General features: G+C 39.6%; 1 protein-coding gene across 1 annotated transcript in view; it reads left to right on the top strand.

Moving 5' to 3' along the window:
• The window catches only part of FLRT2 (fibronectin leucine rich transmembrane protein 2), a 102,828-nt gene extending 88,243 nt beyond the window's left edge, over window positions 1–14,585 (top strand). Inside the window, 2 exon segments of the mRNA XM_054691832.1 lie at window positions 439–1,938; window positions 1,941–14,585. Coding sequence (XP_054547807.1) covers window positions 819–1,938; window positions 1,941–2,800 — 1,980 coding nt within the window. The 5' untranslated portion in view covers window positions 439–818 and the 3' untranslated portion in view covers window positions 2,801–14,585.
• The last annotated feature ends 540 nt before the right edge of the window (window positions 14,586–15,125 follow it).

The raw sequence follows: 15,125 nt of genomic DNA, 5'->3' as shown, positions 1-15,125 counted from the left end.
ATCTTTTAAAATGACTTAGCAGTCCCCAGTTTACATTTGTTCATTGATAATTCGCAAGAGTTTCACATTTTTCCTCTTAAATTGTATTAGCTGCTTAGCCACTAGTTTCATCTTGAAACAAATGGTGACCAGTGGGATTTGCAGGCGGCCATCCTGGGTTGATTCAGTGCATTCAGCAGTAGGGGGGTGGGGGGGGAGGGAGGTGTGTGCTTCTCTTTGGACGTGCAGAGATCTGTGTGAGAGGATGCAGATTCAGATGTAAACTGAATATGCCCTTCAATCGTGAGAGGTAACCACAGCCATTTCCATTATTATTACTTAAAATATCACACAACACCACTTAGTCCAAATCACCTAGTGCTTGAAAAGCCTACAGCCATATGGGCGTGTCTACTGCTTCCCCTAACTGACCCTTTTCTCTCTACTCTCCTACAACAGATTGTGGATTGAGCTTAACCAAGGAGTTCAGAGGCTGATCAACGCCAGTCTGACCTGCAGTGGAAGAAGGAGTTCCAGCTGCCCCTCTGGGCCCTTGTTGAGTGGGGATAACTTATCACTTGTTGCCTGCGTGGAAAATTCTCCCCATTGAATATTTTTTTTCCCCATGGAGGACAATAGAAAAAAAGGCCACACAGGCTAATAGGACCAGAGACTGCTGGAAGATTCTTTCATCAAGGTCTTTGGGGACTTTTCCCTGTAGTTGGTGTTCTGGACTTTGACAGAACCCCTATCTGGTCATTTATTATTATTATTTTTTTGCTTTTGCTTTTGCTTTTGCTTTCGCCCATCCCATTGTCTTTTATTTCTGTACTTCAGCAATGGGCCTACAGACCCCACGGTGGCCCAGCTATGGGGCTCTTTTCCTGAAATCCTGGCTTCTCATTTCCCTGGGGCTCTCCTCCCAAGTGTCAGAAACCCTGGCGTGCCCCAGCGTGTGCCGCTGCGACAGGAACTTTGTCTACTGTAATGAGCGAAGCTTGACCTCAGTGCCTCTTGGGATCCCGGAGGGCGTGACCGTACTCTACCTCCACAACAACCAAATTAATAATGCTGGATTTCCCGCCGAGCTGCACGACGTGCAGTCAGTGCACACCGTCTACCTTTATGGCAACCAACTGGACGAATTCCCCATGAACCTTCCCAAGAACGTCCGCGTCCTCCATTTGCAGGAAAACAACATTCAGACCATTTCCCGCGCGGCTCTGGCCCAGCTCTTGAAGCTCGAGGAGCTGCACCTGGACGACAACTCCATCTCCACAGTGGGGGTAGAAGACGGGGCCTTCCGCGAGGCGCTCAGCCTCAAGTTGCTGTTCCTGTCCAAGAACCACCTGAGCAGCGTGCCTGTCGGCCTCCCCGTGGACTTGCAAGAGCTGAGGGTGGATGAGAACCGCATCGCTGTCATCTCGGACATGGCTTTCCAGAACCTCACGAGCCTGGAGCGTCTGATCGTGGACGGGAATCTCCTGACCAACAAGGGCATCGCCGAGGGTACCTTCAGCCACCTCACCAAGCTCAAGGAATTTTCCATCGTGCGGAATTCGCTCTCCCACCCGCCCCCTGACCTCCCAGGGACGCATCTGATCAGGCTGTATCTGCAGGACAACCAAATCAACCACATCCCGCTGACGGCCTTCGCGAATCTCCGCAAGCTGGAGAGGCTGGATATCTCCAACAACCAGCTGCGCATGCTGACGCAGGGCGTCTTCGATAACCTCTCCAACCTGAAGCAGCTCACTGCGCGCAATAACCCTTGGTTTTGCGACTGCAGTATTAAGTGGGTCACGGAATGGCTCAAATACATCCCTTCCTCGCTCAACGTGCGGGGTTTCATGTGCCAAGGGCCCGAACAAGTGCGGGGCATGGCCGTCAGGGAGCTGAATATGAATCTTCTGTCATGCCCCACCACCACGCCGGGCCTGCCGCGCCTCACCCCCGCGCCCCCACTGCTTCCCCCACCGCCCCGGCACCCACACCTGCCGACCCCACCCCGGGCCGGAGCGCCACGCCTCCGAGCCCCACCACCGCCAAACCGCCCACCATCCCAGACTGGGACAGCAGAGCAAGAGCGACCCCACCCATCTCGGAAAGGGTCCAGCTCTCCATCCATTTTGTGAATGACACTTCCATTCAAGTGAGCTGGCTCTCGCTCTTTGCTGTCATGGCCTACAAACTCACCTGGGTGAAAATGGGCCACAGCTTAGTCGGGGGCATCGTGCAGGAGCGCATCGTCAGTGGCGAGAAGCAACACCTGAGCCTGGTGAATTTAGAGCCCAGGTCCACCTACCGGATTTGTTTAGTGCCGCTGGATGCTTTCAACTACCGCGCGGTGGAGGACACGGTCTGCTCGGAGGCCACCACCCACGACTCCTACTTCAACAACGGCAGCAACACCGCGTCCAGCCACGAGCAGACCACCTCGCACAGCCTCGGCTCCCCGTTTCTGCTGGCGGGCCTGATCGGGGGCGCGGTGATATTTGTGCTGGTGGTCCTGCTCAGCGTCTTTTGCTGGCATATGCACAAAAAGGGGCGCTACACTTCCCAGAAGTGGAAATACAACCGGGGCCGGCGGAAAGATGACTATTGCGAGGCAGGCACCAAGAAGGACAACTCCATCCTGGAGATGACAGAAACCAGTTTTCAGATCGTCTCCTTAAATAACGATCAGCTCCTTAAAGGAGATTTCAGACTGCAGCCCATATACACCCCAAATGGGGGCATTAATTACACAGACTGTCATATCCCCAATAACATGCGATACTGCAACAGCAGCGTGCCGGACCTGGAGCACTGCCACACGTGACGGCCAGACCCGGCGTCCCCACGGCGGACAGGCCACCTGAGAACACACACGTGTGTGCACATACAGACACGCGAATTACATTTGATAAATGTTACACAGATGCATTTGTGCATTTGAATACTCTGTAATTTATACGGTGTACTATATAATGGGATTTAAAAAAAAAGTGCTATCTTTTCTATTTCAAGTTAATTACAAACGGTTTTGTAACTCTTTGCTTTTTAAATCTTAAAAAAAAAAATAGTTGCTGAAGTACTGTACAGGGTTGTACAAGGAGAACCCAATGCCAAGCGCACGAACGAGTGATTTCTTCCTCATGATGCACATTAACCACTTTGCTGTTGAGGTTGTCAGAGTAAGTTCCATTCTTAGACTTGGTGGTCAGGTGAAAGGCCAGGCGAAAACGGGCTCATCAGGGCAGGCTACATCTTATGGGTGAGACAAGAAATGGCCCGCTGTTTTCATGCTATTTCTAGACTTCCTGTAAAAGTTAAAAATCCTGAACTAAAGAAAGGAGGTAGTTACCCTGATTTTGACCCAAAGCAGGAAATGCAGAAAGCGTCAGGAGGAAGTTGGTTCCTGTGAGATGAGTTAACCCAGCCAGACAGTGCAGAGAAAAGGGGATTTGAGGAGACCTTGGAACCCTAGGGTTGGCTTTCTGACTGGGGAATTGGAAATCACTCCTCATGCTTCCCTGGCCCTATATGATAACAGAGTTAGAGGCCCGGATCTGAGTTCTGTCATCTCCAGGGACGGGTCTGATGTCCCAGGAAGAAAACTCCCTTTAATAACATTATGCTTCAAATCCTACGTCAAGGTTGAATCATGTTCAACAGAAATATATTCTAGAATACTTTTTTAGAAGAGGCTAATAAAATAATGGGAAGAATTATATTGAATGGAATTATTTTTGATAATGAGAATGACTTATTTGGGTAGATTCTTTGCAGCTATGTCAACATGATACTTGATCCAATAAGGGATCGATGCCTGTACTATATTAAGACAGCTTGTTATTTGCTACCATTTAGACAAAGCAAGTCATCAGTGGTTCTGCTAACTCCTATCAACCGACTTTGTTAGTATCATGTTGACATAACTTGCATTAATATCTTTATCCCCTCACAAATTTTTGTCTTCCAATCACCTTACATATATTTTCGTAATTAGCTATTTATGCTACAATTGTTTTCTTTCCCCCTCTGCTCAAAATTTGAAAGAAAATTGTGGATGCCACTCTCGGTTACATAAACTATCCATATGAATACATACATTTAAAATGTAATGCTAATTTTCACTGCTAATAATTCTGTAAGGACACATCAAAGCTGTCTGAAATAATGCATTTTTTTTTCTTTAAAAGCAATACCGAATTTCCACCTTGGACTGACTTTGATCCCACTCCATTTTTGAAATTTCATTTATTCTTTTTCAATCTTGGATGGTCCTCTTCTTTGGGAATTGTAGAGGGATAATCAATCTTCTATTAACAGGCTAGCAGATGAAAAATGAACAAGTCTGAGAGAGAACACTTGTTCCCTTATCTGGGCAGAATGGGGCATAGAGCAGAGGGTATAGAGAAGAGAGGAATGTTCATGTTTAACTCTAGATATTTTTGAAGCAATGTCCATCTTCAGAAAGCATATGTAATTTACTCCTGTCCACCCCTTAGATGTAGAAGGGCTATAGATCACATGCATTATATAAAATGTACACCCTTGGTAAATTCTTCTTAAAATCAACTTTAGGCATTTCATGTTCTGTTGCATATTTCCTGTACCATTGGTCATTTTTTTTTAGGGACCCATGAAGTCAATGACACAATAATTTTCTTTCCCTCTCTCTCCCTTTCACAAGACAGAACTGTGATGTGTCTTCTTTGTAAAAGTTTAGGTATAAAATTCTATGCAAGTTTTTCTTTATAGTAAGAGCTTTATTTTCTTTAAAAATATACCCCAACTTATATGTTGTAATAGCTCTTGTTCTTCAGACTAAGCAGAACCTATAAAGTTATATTATAGACACAAGAATCAAAACTCTGCAGTCAGTTGAGCTGAAATTAGCAGCAAATTAATTTGAATTCATTCTAAAGTGAATTTGGTTTCCATTTTAGTCTATTAGCTGGCAAGTTTCAGCTGCTTCTTTTTTAAAATTAGGTCCACACAGTGAAGGGATGAGATATTCTGTGAATGAGAAGAGAAGCAGTAAAGCCATCCCAAATCAGAACAATGGTGTGGGATTTTGTGTATTTCACGGAACGCTTCACTTTCACTGTCCTCTTTCTCTTGGCTGTGTAGATAAAACTCTGTGTCCAAACGATGGTACTTTGACTTTTGAGGTTTTTTTTTTTTTAATCCACAAAATAATTATTATCATTTATTTGTTTTTAACCCCCAGTGGGTAATTGGCTGCTGAAACGAATCTGGCCCAAGAAAACCAAGATTGGAGAGGTTCTCTGCTGTTTAGGAGATTAACCACAAGATTTAGGGCATAAGTGATACTGCAGAGACCCAGTTAGGTGAGAGGATTAGGCTGATCTGAAAAGGTGCCTTTGCTAGAAGGTGTTCCTGAAGAGATAGAATGTAGACAGGTTGTCTGATGATGATGTGCACAGCATGACAAAGACTGGTTGTGAACGTCCTATTTGTAATAGCATACCCGGGACTCACCTACACCAGCATAGTGAGCACATCATGGCATTTGGATTGTCTTAATTGTATTAGGGAAACTGATGACAACCATAAGTGCCGAATTGTGCATTTATTGACATTTATAGTCACAGGAATGTGTTTTGCCGATACTTGCTGTCATTGTCATTATTATGTATGTTGAGATCAGTCAAGAGTCAAAGTCAAATGTGTAGGTCAAGATCATAAGCAAAGTCCTACTTACTGGCTTATAAAGGGTTTGATGCTGTCTGACCCCAATGAGTTGGTTTCAGAGATGGGTCCACTCTTAGAATAAGGTAGCTGTCCCTGTGCAGAGGCAATTCTAAAAGGAAAAGCCATGATCACACCAGTATTATTGACCATTATTCCTACCAGGGTTGTCATAAATCTACTTATTTGGAGAGCAGTGTTTGATCATGGAGAGACCTGGGCTTCCCTCAAAACTGTCAAATGCATCAGCAATTATCTATGGGACAATCACAGAGACAAGGAGTGTTGCTCTGCCTATTTTCTGATGTATCAAGTGAAAAACATTCTACGCTGTGAAAAATAACACGATATCTAATTATCTGGATGTTTGTTGAAAATGTTAGACAGTGTCCTGGAGATTAAAAAAGAGTGCAATGTGACCAGTCTGGTAATAACTATTAATGAAGTAGCAAATGCTGCAGCTCCCTATCCTACTAGAGCAGATCTTAACTGTCATAGTGATTTCACAAGAATGAGATCTTCCTTCCCAACTGAAAACGACAAGCCCTTAATGTTGTGAGCAGAACAACCAATCCAAACACAAGGCAACATTGCAATTCACAGGGGTCCCTGCTGGCTTTGATCAGAGAACTCAGCAGAAGAGCCCATTGCAACTTTGACAGTGAAGTGGTTAATACCCATTGACTTTTTTTTTTTTTCTCTAACCTATAACAAGTAGACATCAAGTTTTACTTTAGAACATGAGAACATCTGTTTAGCTCATGACTTAACTTTCAAAGATATGTGGGAAAGCAGAGCAGAAAAATATGAAGATAGACGCACAAAATGAAACAGAAAACCTCCCAGGTCTTCTTGTCAAACCTTGCCTGATGCTGTATTTTATAGTCAAAATATTAATGTAGGAAGCTAGTGCTTATCAGCTTCTCTAATTTCTGCAGCATGGTGGGAAGAAGATTGCAGGCACTACAAGATACCTGCCACTGATTGCTGGGACTAAGTTGCATCCAATACTGTTTCTGTAATAATACAGATTCCTTTCCTTTGGTTTCTGGGTTTTGTTTTGTTTTGTTTTGTTTTTCTTTTCTAGTATCACTCCCACCAGAAGAGCACAAACCATTGCAGCAAACCTTTTAAAACTAGTATAAAACACATACATATTCACACACACACACACGCACACACACACACACACATACACACCCCACTGGGGCATTTGTAAACTATCCATGGAATGTTAGATTGATAATCATTTTGAGATAAGGTGAAGGCGTCCCCACTGTGTGTCCCTCTTAGGACCAGTATATGTTCACTGCAAGTTAATCCTGATGATTTGTTATTGTTTGGACGACGGTGTTGATTTGCTTCTGGTTTATGTTTAGTCTGTTCTTGCTGACAAGGGACTGCAAGGGACTGGAAGATTCTGCATCACATCCTCTGAGACCTATCATGCGGCACACTTTAACTGCAAATTTGACTCTGCACTCTACAGTACCTTGTTGATATACTCAGTAAAGGCTTATTTTAAAAGAAAACCACTTTGTGTTTATCTAAGTTCATCGGGATGCAGCCATTACTGTGTCAAAGTGAAATGAGGGATACCTCTTGATCATGGAGGAGAATGGCAGGAATGAAAGAGGTAATAATAGGGTTTTTTCATTTTCTCTATCATGAGGGCAAATTCTGTTTTTTTAAGGCCATTTTATCCTTTCAGTGTGAGGGGTTCATATGCACATATCATCATGTCCTTTATTACTCCCTAAGTGGTGTTCCTATATTCTTGAAATATGCACACATACATTGAACATATTTCATATTTGTGAATTCTATGATGTTTAGCATATAGATTAAATATCAATGTAGTTATCCAATCAGAAGAGTCTTCCCTATTTCATAATATGTACTATTGCTTTTAATTGTCAGTTTTCATTAAGGTTTCCCATGGTGCTTTTCTACTTCCGAATCACAGCTTTTCTACCCATATTTTCAGTGGCACTCAAAAAATTGTATCTATTCATATACTCAAGTTCAGCTCCAGATTCATCTCATGATTTTCCAGAATCTCTTTCTCTCACCTGTCTTGGCCATGTCTCTAATAATGTATTTGACAGAGATTGAATCAGGGAATAAAATGACACTTCAGTTAACTAGTATTAATTACTTATAGAATCTGTTGGAAAATTAACTATGAAAGATAGTAATAAGGATTTGATTGATCTTACATTTGGGAGATTTTATGTAAAATGATGTCCATGCTACTCTTGGTTACTTTAGCCAAGAGTTACACTCTGTAATCTACAAAACCAGACCTGTGGGCAGAGAATAGCATCCATTCAAAAAAGTTTATTCTTTCTACTGTGTTGAAGGCACTGAGGTCTCACAGAGGAGGCTTCAGAGAGCTCAGACAAAAGTAGTGCCAATGAACCTAAGTCTATCCAATACTCTTACCAGATTTCCTAAAGAAATCTGGGTTCATCTGACGTATTTATTCTTCATCTACTTCCACAGAGTATTTGCTGTGTCAGGTTCTACTGAGTATTCACACAAAAATATGAGTCCACTGCAAAGGGGCTTACAGATCATGGGATAAACGTTTTCTAATAGTCCTAGATCCCTAATAATGATTTTGCATTCTCTCATGAAACTCAACAATGTCTAAAGTAACTAGAAGACATACACCTGATAGAATGTTGCATCTGTTGTATATTTTAGATCTTGGTGTTTAGCAGACAAAACAAAATGATACTGCACTGATAAAATTCTAACTCATTTTCACTTAAGATTTCAGATGTATATCAAGTAATCAGAAATTTCAGCCTCTTAAATTGCCACTGGGCATCAGAATGGAAATCAATTTAAAGAAATATTGAGACCTGACCATTATTGAGCACCTATATATACACATATGACCATGTTCAAAAAGCTTTGTTACATGTGATTACACTTTATCTCTAACCCTGTAAGTTGTATTCTCTATTGCTCACATCTTGTATATTAAATTTTATTTATTTTTTTCATACAAGAACTGGGGCACAGGCCAGACAGAGGTGCAGCGGGTGAGAGGATTCACCAGAGACAGAGCAGGGAACAGAACAGGCAGGCAGATGGAAAACACTGCTGAGGGGAGCAGTGGGCGAGACAGCACAGGGGGCTGCCATATGGGCTCGCTTCGAACTTGCTGCAAATAGCTTCACAGTGCTTTGCTCAACCTCTTGCGCCGCCAAGGAGGCCCTATTCACATTTTAAAACACAGATTCTTAAGGGGGAAATGTGGTTGTTTCACAATCCCAAAATCTGTCAGCGGCAGAATTGGGAATTAACATGATTCTGTCCAGTCTTAACTGTCTTCTTGCCTTTTGGTACATTGACTAGCCTTAGGACTGAAAAATCTTCAGAACAAATTCTTGGTCAAGATTGAAGATTTTTGATGATGGGGTCTCCCCTGGTGGCGCAGGCTATTGAGCGCAGTGCAGTGAAGCTGTCTGCAGCCTCTGTAGCGCGGGTTCGATCCCAGCCGGCCGGCGAGGGTCCCAAATGGTGCCACAGAACTCTGCTGTCTCGCCCGCTACTCCCCTCAGCAGTGTATTTCAGTCTGCTTGTTCTGTTCCCTGCTCTGTCTCTGGTGAATCCTCTCACCCTCTCACCACACATCTGGCCTGTAGCCCGGTTATTGTATAAAATAAATAAATAAATCTTAAAAAAAATTAAAAAAAAAGATTTTTGGTGATGAAGTTATCACAACTTCACTCAGTAGGTGCATATACTATAGTTCATGACAAAATCAAGAGAACATTTCTTAAAAAACTTCAAAATATTTAGTAAGTCCCTTATTTTTGGTCAGGTATTCCTGCTTTTTATGAAAGATTTTTTTGTTTGTTTGCTTATACGATGGCTATGCATCTTACATGATTTGAAATCTTCAGATGTGATGAAGCTAGATCTACACCCACAGAGTGAGCTTGAAGAACTTTTTTAAGGACCTGAGCAGGTTATTTTTAGTAATCAATTTGCTACATGCTTGAGAGTTGCTCTCAGTATTTTGTAGGTCCTGCTGAGGATGCTCATCTGTCAGAATCTATTAGGCCATTAGCAAACTGGCTTATGAATTTGTACTTTTTTTTTTTCATAGCACAGAATTTGTGCTTTAGAGGATGTCATACAAGCTTGGCTTTCATTCATTAAACTGAAAGTTAAGAAAATATGACCAAAATATCCCAAGCCAGATGTCATAATATATCCCAAGCCAGATGTCATTTTAGCACATATACAGATGATTCTACTTGCCTGCTTTCCAGTGTGAATGAAGTCTGAGCTAGGTGAACTTTTCAATATATCCTCTGGCGAGGGAGTTGGGGCGTGCTTATCCTATCAATGATATGCTAAACCTCCATTTGGGTGAATTTTTCCCTCATCAAATGCTAAACTCCCTCCTTTGGGCCTTTATTGGTTAGTTTTGTTTTCGTTCAGTAAATATTTGCTGAGTTTTGATGCCAAATAAGATTGTTTTCCAAGAGAGTTAACTGCATCATCAAAAGTCTTTCCTGAAAACTGCATTTTCCTCCTTTGAGCTCTCACATGCCTACATTTAAATAATCAGCCATCCTTGTCCCTATATCTGACACTCAAATGTGTTTTCTTCTCACAATTTCCTATCTATGATGTGGTTAAGAAGGCCTTTCCTCTAGGTCAACCTTACCTACACTCTATGGGACAAAGGATAATCTCTAAGGAATGCTAGATTGACATTGCCTTGCCTTCAAAATATGCCATTACCATTATTTTTTTTTTAATTGAAGCAACATTATATAAGTTTCACATGTTCATCCCTGAGAAACGATATGTGCAAAGTTCATTAAGTTCAATGCTAAAAGTTCAAACATATCCTGCACTAATCCACGGTCTGCTCCCAGGGATCATGCCATCTATTCTGCTACCAATGCTTTGAAGAATTCAAACTCTCTGTGTGCTATGTATGTCCTCTCACAAGTTGCTCCTTAATCATATCCTCATCCATTTTGCCTTCTAGATGAAATCAAAATTTAAAATGAACAAAAATGTCTTCTGACCATCTCTGAATGATCTCCTATGTATATGCTTTCTCCTTTGCCTAGTGACCTGTTCCTCTTTTCAAAATACATTCAAATGCTCTTCCTCTTCCCCTGGAAAACTTTTCTGAATTCCACCTATCAATGATCTGAGCCCTTGGTGCAAAAAATATAACTTTAGAATTTTTTTTTTATTTATAGCAGTTATATATTGCAATTTTTTCATGGTTCTATCTCATATCTATACTCTGGATCCCCTGGGGGCAGAACACATTCTGTTCCTTGTATCTCATCCAGGGCTGCCTGTGGTGTCCGGCTCCTGTTAGCACCCAGCAGATGCTTTGGCAAAAGCGTGAATAGAACACACTGGCCCCTGCAGTGACACTGGGATCCCCTTGGGACCAGATCTCCATGGACAGCAACCATGAGGATAACAGGCACCCTACCCTGTCTGTTTCCTATGGCTGAATGACTTTATTTTCTTTAATTTTAAAATGCATTTGTTATGAAAGTAACATTGAGCTCTATAGATTTCAGGTGTGCATATTAAATCAACCTCTGCATCTAAAACATTATGTTCACCATTAAAAGTTCAATTCTCTCCACCGTTTATTTACTCCCCCCTCCTTTCTCCCTTACCTTGAATGGTTTTTAAAGAAGTCAAGAAAAGCAATGGAATTATGAATTTTGCAGAATAAGCCTCACTCAAATGCCACAATAGGTATTTTATAAGAACAATATATTTTTTTCTAAAAAATCTCTTGCTTATCATTTTTTACGGAAATTTTGTTTTTGTGATTATTTAATGGGCACACACTTACCTGATTTTCAAGCTTCCCCACAGGAATGCTGAGAACTATTAAAATGACTTGAAAACATTTCTTTTATACTTTACAGACAAAGTTCTGAGGCAGCTTGAAGAAAGACACATAAAGAGCTCTCTTAAAGAATTGTCTTGCAACAAATTGTGACCATCCTGAAAAAGAAACCACAAAGTATGTGTAGACAGAATCAAGTCAAACATTTTGACAGTTTGCTAGTCAAGATGAATTCTTTGCATGCAAAAAGCAAAGGTAGTTTATTAACTTTTGTTTTCATCAACAATATCAAAAGGGAAAAGTCATTATTCACTGTGACACATCCTGTATCTAAAATATGGCATATCTGATGTCATATTATCTTAACTGTCACCATGAGAACAAGTAGTCGTTTCTAGAAATGACATTATTGTAAAGACAGAGAATTGATTGTTAAGAACTAAGACTTGAGTCAGACTGACTTATTTTCGAAACCTGCCTCTGTTATTGACCAGTCTGTTGGCCTTGTTAGTAGCTTATACTGTATAGTCATTCATTTCTTTTGCACTAAATGAAGATGGTAAAGTCTAACACATACTGTGATTGTCAGAATTGCAGGCATGTAGAGCAATTATCTGGGAATTAAGCAAGCTTGAATACATGACATCAAACACAATATAATCTGCAGACAAACCTAATTCACAATCACAGGGTGACATGTTGCCAACTTTACATTATGAAAACTGTATTTCTTGAGTATTAAGATTTCAAGTATATGTGGAGATCATATCTATGGAAAAGCAGTTAGCTTCCTAAGTTCCTCATAAATATGTGCCACCATTTATCAATGCAAGACTGACAGGAGGTTTTACATTTTCCTTATTTTCTGGTTGGAAAAGTGTAACATAGTGTAACATAGAACAACACTAGGTTCTCTGTCTTGTGGTGTAAGGGACTACTCAATAGAATGGTTGAAGAGAAAGGGAATAGACAGACTTTCTTATAAAACATTGTATTTCTTTTCTGATCTGTAGAGCACATATAGATGTGCTTACTGCTGAAATTTAATTCAGGAAATGTACCAAATGAATACCAAGAAAAAGTATTCAGAAGACATTGGGAAACTGAAACCTTTTTTTTATTTTTTTAATTTTTTTAAGGAAGCAAACTTTTTTAAAACCAAGATGATAACGTCCTGTTTGAAAAATCTAATATATTAAATGACATATAGTTGAGTTCCTCCTGCTATACCATGACCTCTTTCAACACTTCAACACTTCGTTGGAAGATAGTGGGAATGGTAGAAACACATGGATGGATGTTTTAATGACTCTGTTTGCAAAGGTGATAGTCAATTAGTTCCCACATGGCTGCTTTTTGTAATCAATGTCATTCTTAATTTCAAAATCTATTTGTAATTAAGAGGCATGCCCCCTCTTTGGTTGGGTTGTATTTCTTCATTCTGTACAGGTTCTGTTGATGGCAGTTTAAATCGTCTCAAAACAGCTCTATCACTAGGCTCTATACCAGTATAATTTTCCTTTTTATTCTATTCTTTCTTGTTCAATACATATAAAAGTTGAGATATTTGGATGCTAAGGGAAAAATACCTCCCTTTCTAGTTTAATTGGTTTCAGGGCAATTATTTCAAAGGTATAAATCAATACTGACATTCCCAGCATCAATAGCCAATTTCTATTATCCTGGGGAAAATGTCTTTTTTGATACATGGACCCTAAGTTCTTTCTATTGTAAAATATTGTCTTTCTTTCATTAAAATATAGTATGGTCCACTAGTGTATCTGAAGCAAGGGGAAGCAGTTGCTTTGTAGGAATGCCAATCATACCCGATAGAGAACAGTGGTGTCTACACCCCACTGGATGGAAAAATAAATTATTGAAACATGATGAATCCCTTCAATTGAATTCAAAGCTGTCTAGAGCTAGATTTAATTTGATTCCAACCTGTGCTAACCTTGGACTTGTGCACACTTAAGCTTCTGTTTTCTCATCTGTGCAAGGTGTAAGTAGTTATAGTACTTACCTCAGCAACAACAATACCACACAGTGTGTGACATATATGAAGTACTCAGAGTCAGCTATTTCCAGAAATTTATGGAATTTATGTCCCAAAAATTGGGTTACATAACTCAGGTTTTTCTTGGATCTTGAGTAAGACCATTCATCTTTTTGGCTTGTTTCTTCTAGTTGATAGCAAAGGAATTTTGTTGATTCCTTAATTTCTTTTGGACCTCAAATTCTATTCCATCCTGGCTAATGATCCTTAAAATTTAGAGTGAATTAATTGGGTTGCTTATGTCTTATGTTCTTGTAAATCTTAGGAAGCTCTATATGGGATATAAGACAAGAAAAATACAAAGACTCAGTTTCATGAATTTTTGTAAAAACTGAATGCTGCCCCTCCCACCCCTTTCTGCCATTAGTTACAATAGTAAACCCCTGTGTTTGGGAAGCTACATGCACATTCATTCAAAGCAAGAGTTGTAACATCACAAGGAACTCCCACTTTTGTATTTGTACGAGATTACTTAATGTTCCTAGGCCTCAATTTCCTCAAAGATGAAATGGAGTAATAATGCTTGTGAGCATTCAATGAGATAAGTTCTGTCAAATGTTCAGTGTGTGAGAGCAATTCATTCAAAGCCATTATGACTGAAAAATTACAAATGACTAGAAAAGAAGCAAGTGGAAAAAAAACCTCATTTGTTTCAACTTAATTACCTTTATTCAAAACAGAGAAATTCAAACTATAATGTTAAGTAGACATCTTTATAAATACTTTATTTTAGTAAAAAGTATCAAAGATAAATTTCCCTACAATAAAAATTGTACAAAACAAAACTGTTTCTTCAAATGTTGAATGCATTTTCTATTTTATCAGGCCTTTTATGTAGAGTTTTAGCTACTACACTTTAAATATTCAACAGAAAAGAGATTGTGAGTAGAAAATCTGGGGAATTTTTAAGTAATAGTTATGGTTTATTTTTGATGAACTAGGATAGATTTTAATACTGACTGTCACTTCTTATCTTTGAAACTTGAAAAAAGTATACTATTATGGTTTAAAATAATTAAAAAATGAGTTTTTAAGAATAAGTAGTAAATACTTCTTTCCATGATTTTCAACACATTTATGATATCACTGCTTAATTATTAACAATAAGAAGTTAATTTTAAAATATTCAGCCTCAAACTGATTATCTAAGAATCCCTGCCAATTTCATTTGACTATGTCACACAACTGAATTTAATAATGAGAATTGTATTATTAGAGATATTTATATAAAGTAGGCTTTCCAGTAATTTATATCAGCCTAATGATTAATATTTTAAATGAATGGCTTTTAATTGTAGTTGGAAATGATCTTTGAGATTCAGATTGAGGTATCATTATCTGTACACCTCTTTTACAAAATGTTACTTAAAGTTCTAATTCATTTGCTCTTTGTTATGAATTTTTTTTACAGTTCATTACATTTTATAGAGAGACTTTATTTTAAAAAAACATTAGTAAAACTAGCATTTTGGAAAATTAGTGGAATACCATGCCACCACAATAAAAGAGCAAAATAGCATTTTAAAGGAA

The sequence above is a fragment of the Talpa occidentalis genome, unplaced genomic scaffold (genome assembly GCF_014898055.3).
Source record: "Talpa occidentalis isolate TD23 unplaced genomic scaffold, MPIMG_talOcc4v2.1 talOcc4.11, whole genome shotgun sequence".
Classification (NCBI taxonomy): domain Eukaryota; kingdom Metazoa; phylum Chordata; class Mammalia; order Eulipotyphla; family Talpidae; genus Talpa; species Talpa occidentalis.
The sequence above is the reverse complement of the archived record's forward strand: the minus strand, read 5'-3'. Positions and strand labels throughout refer to the sequence as shown.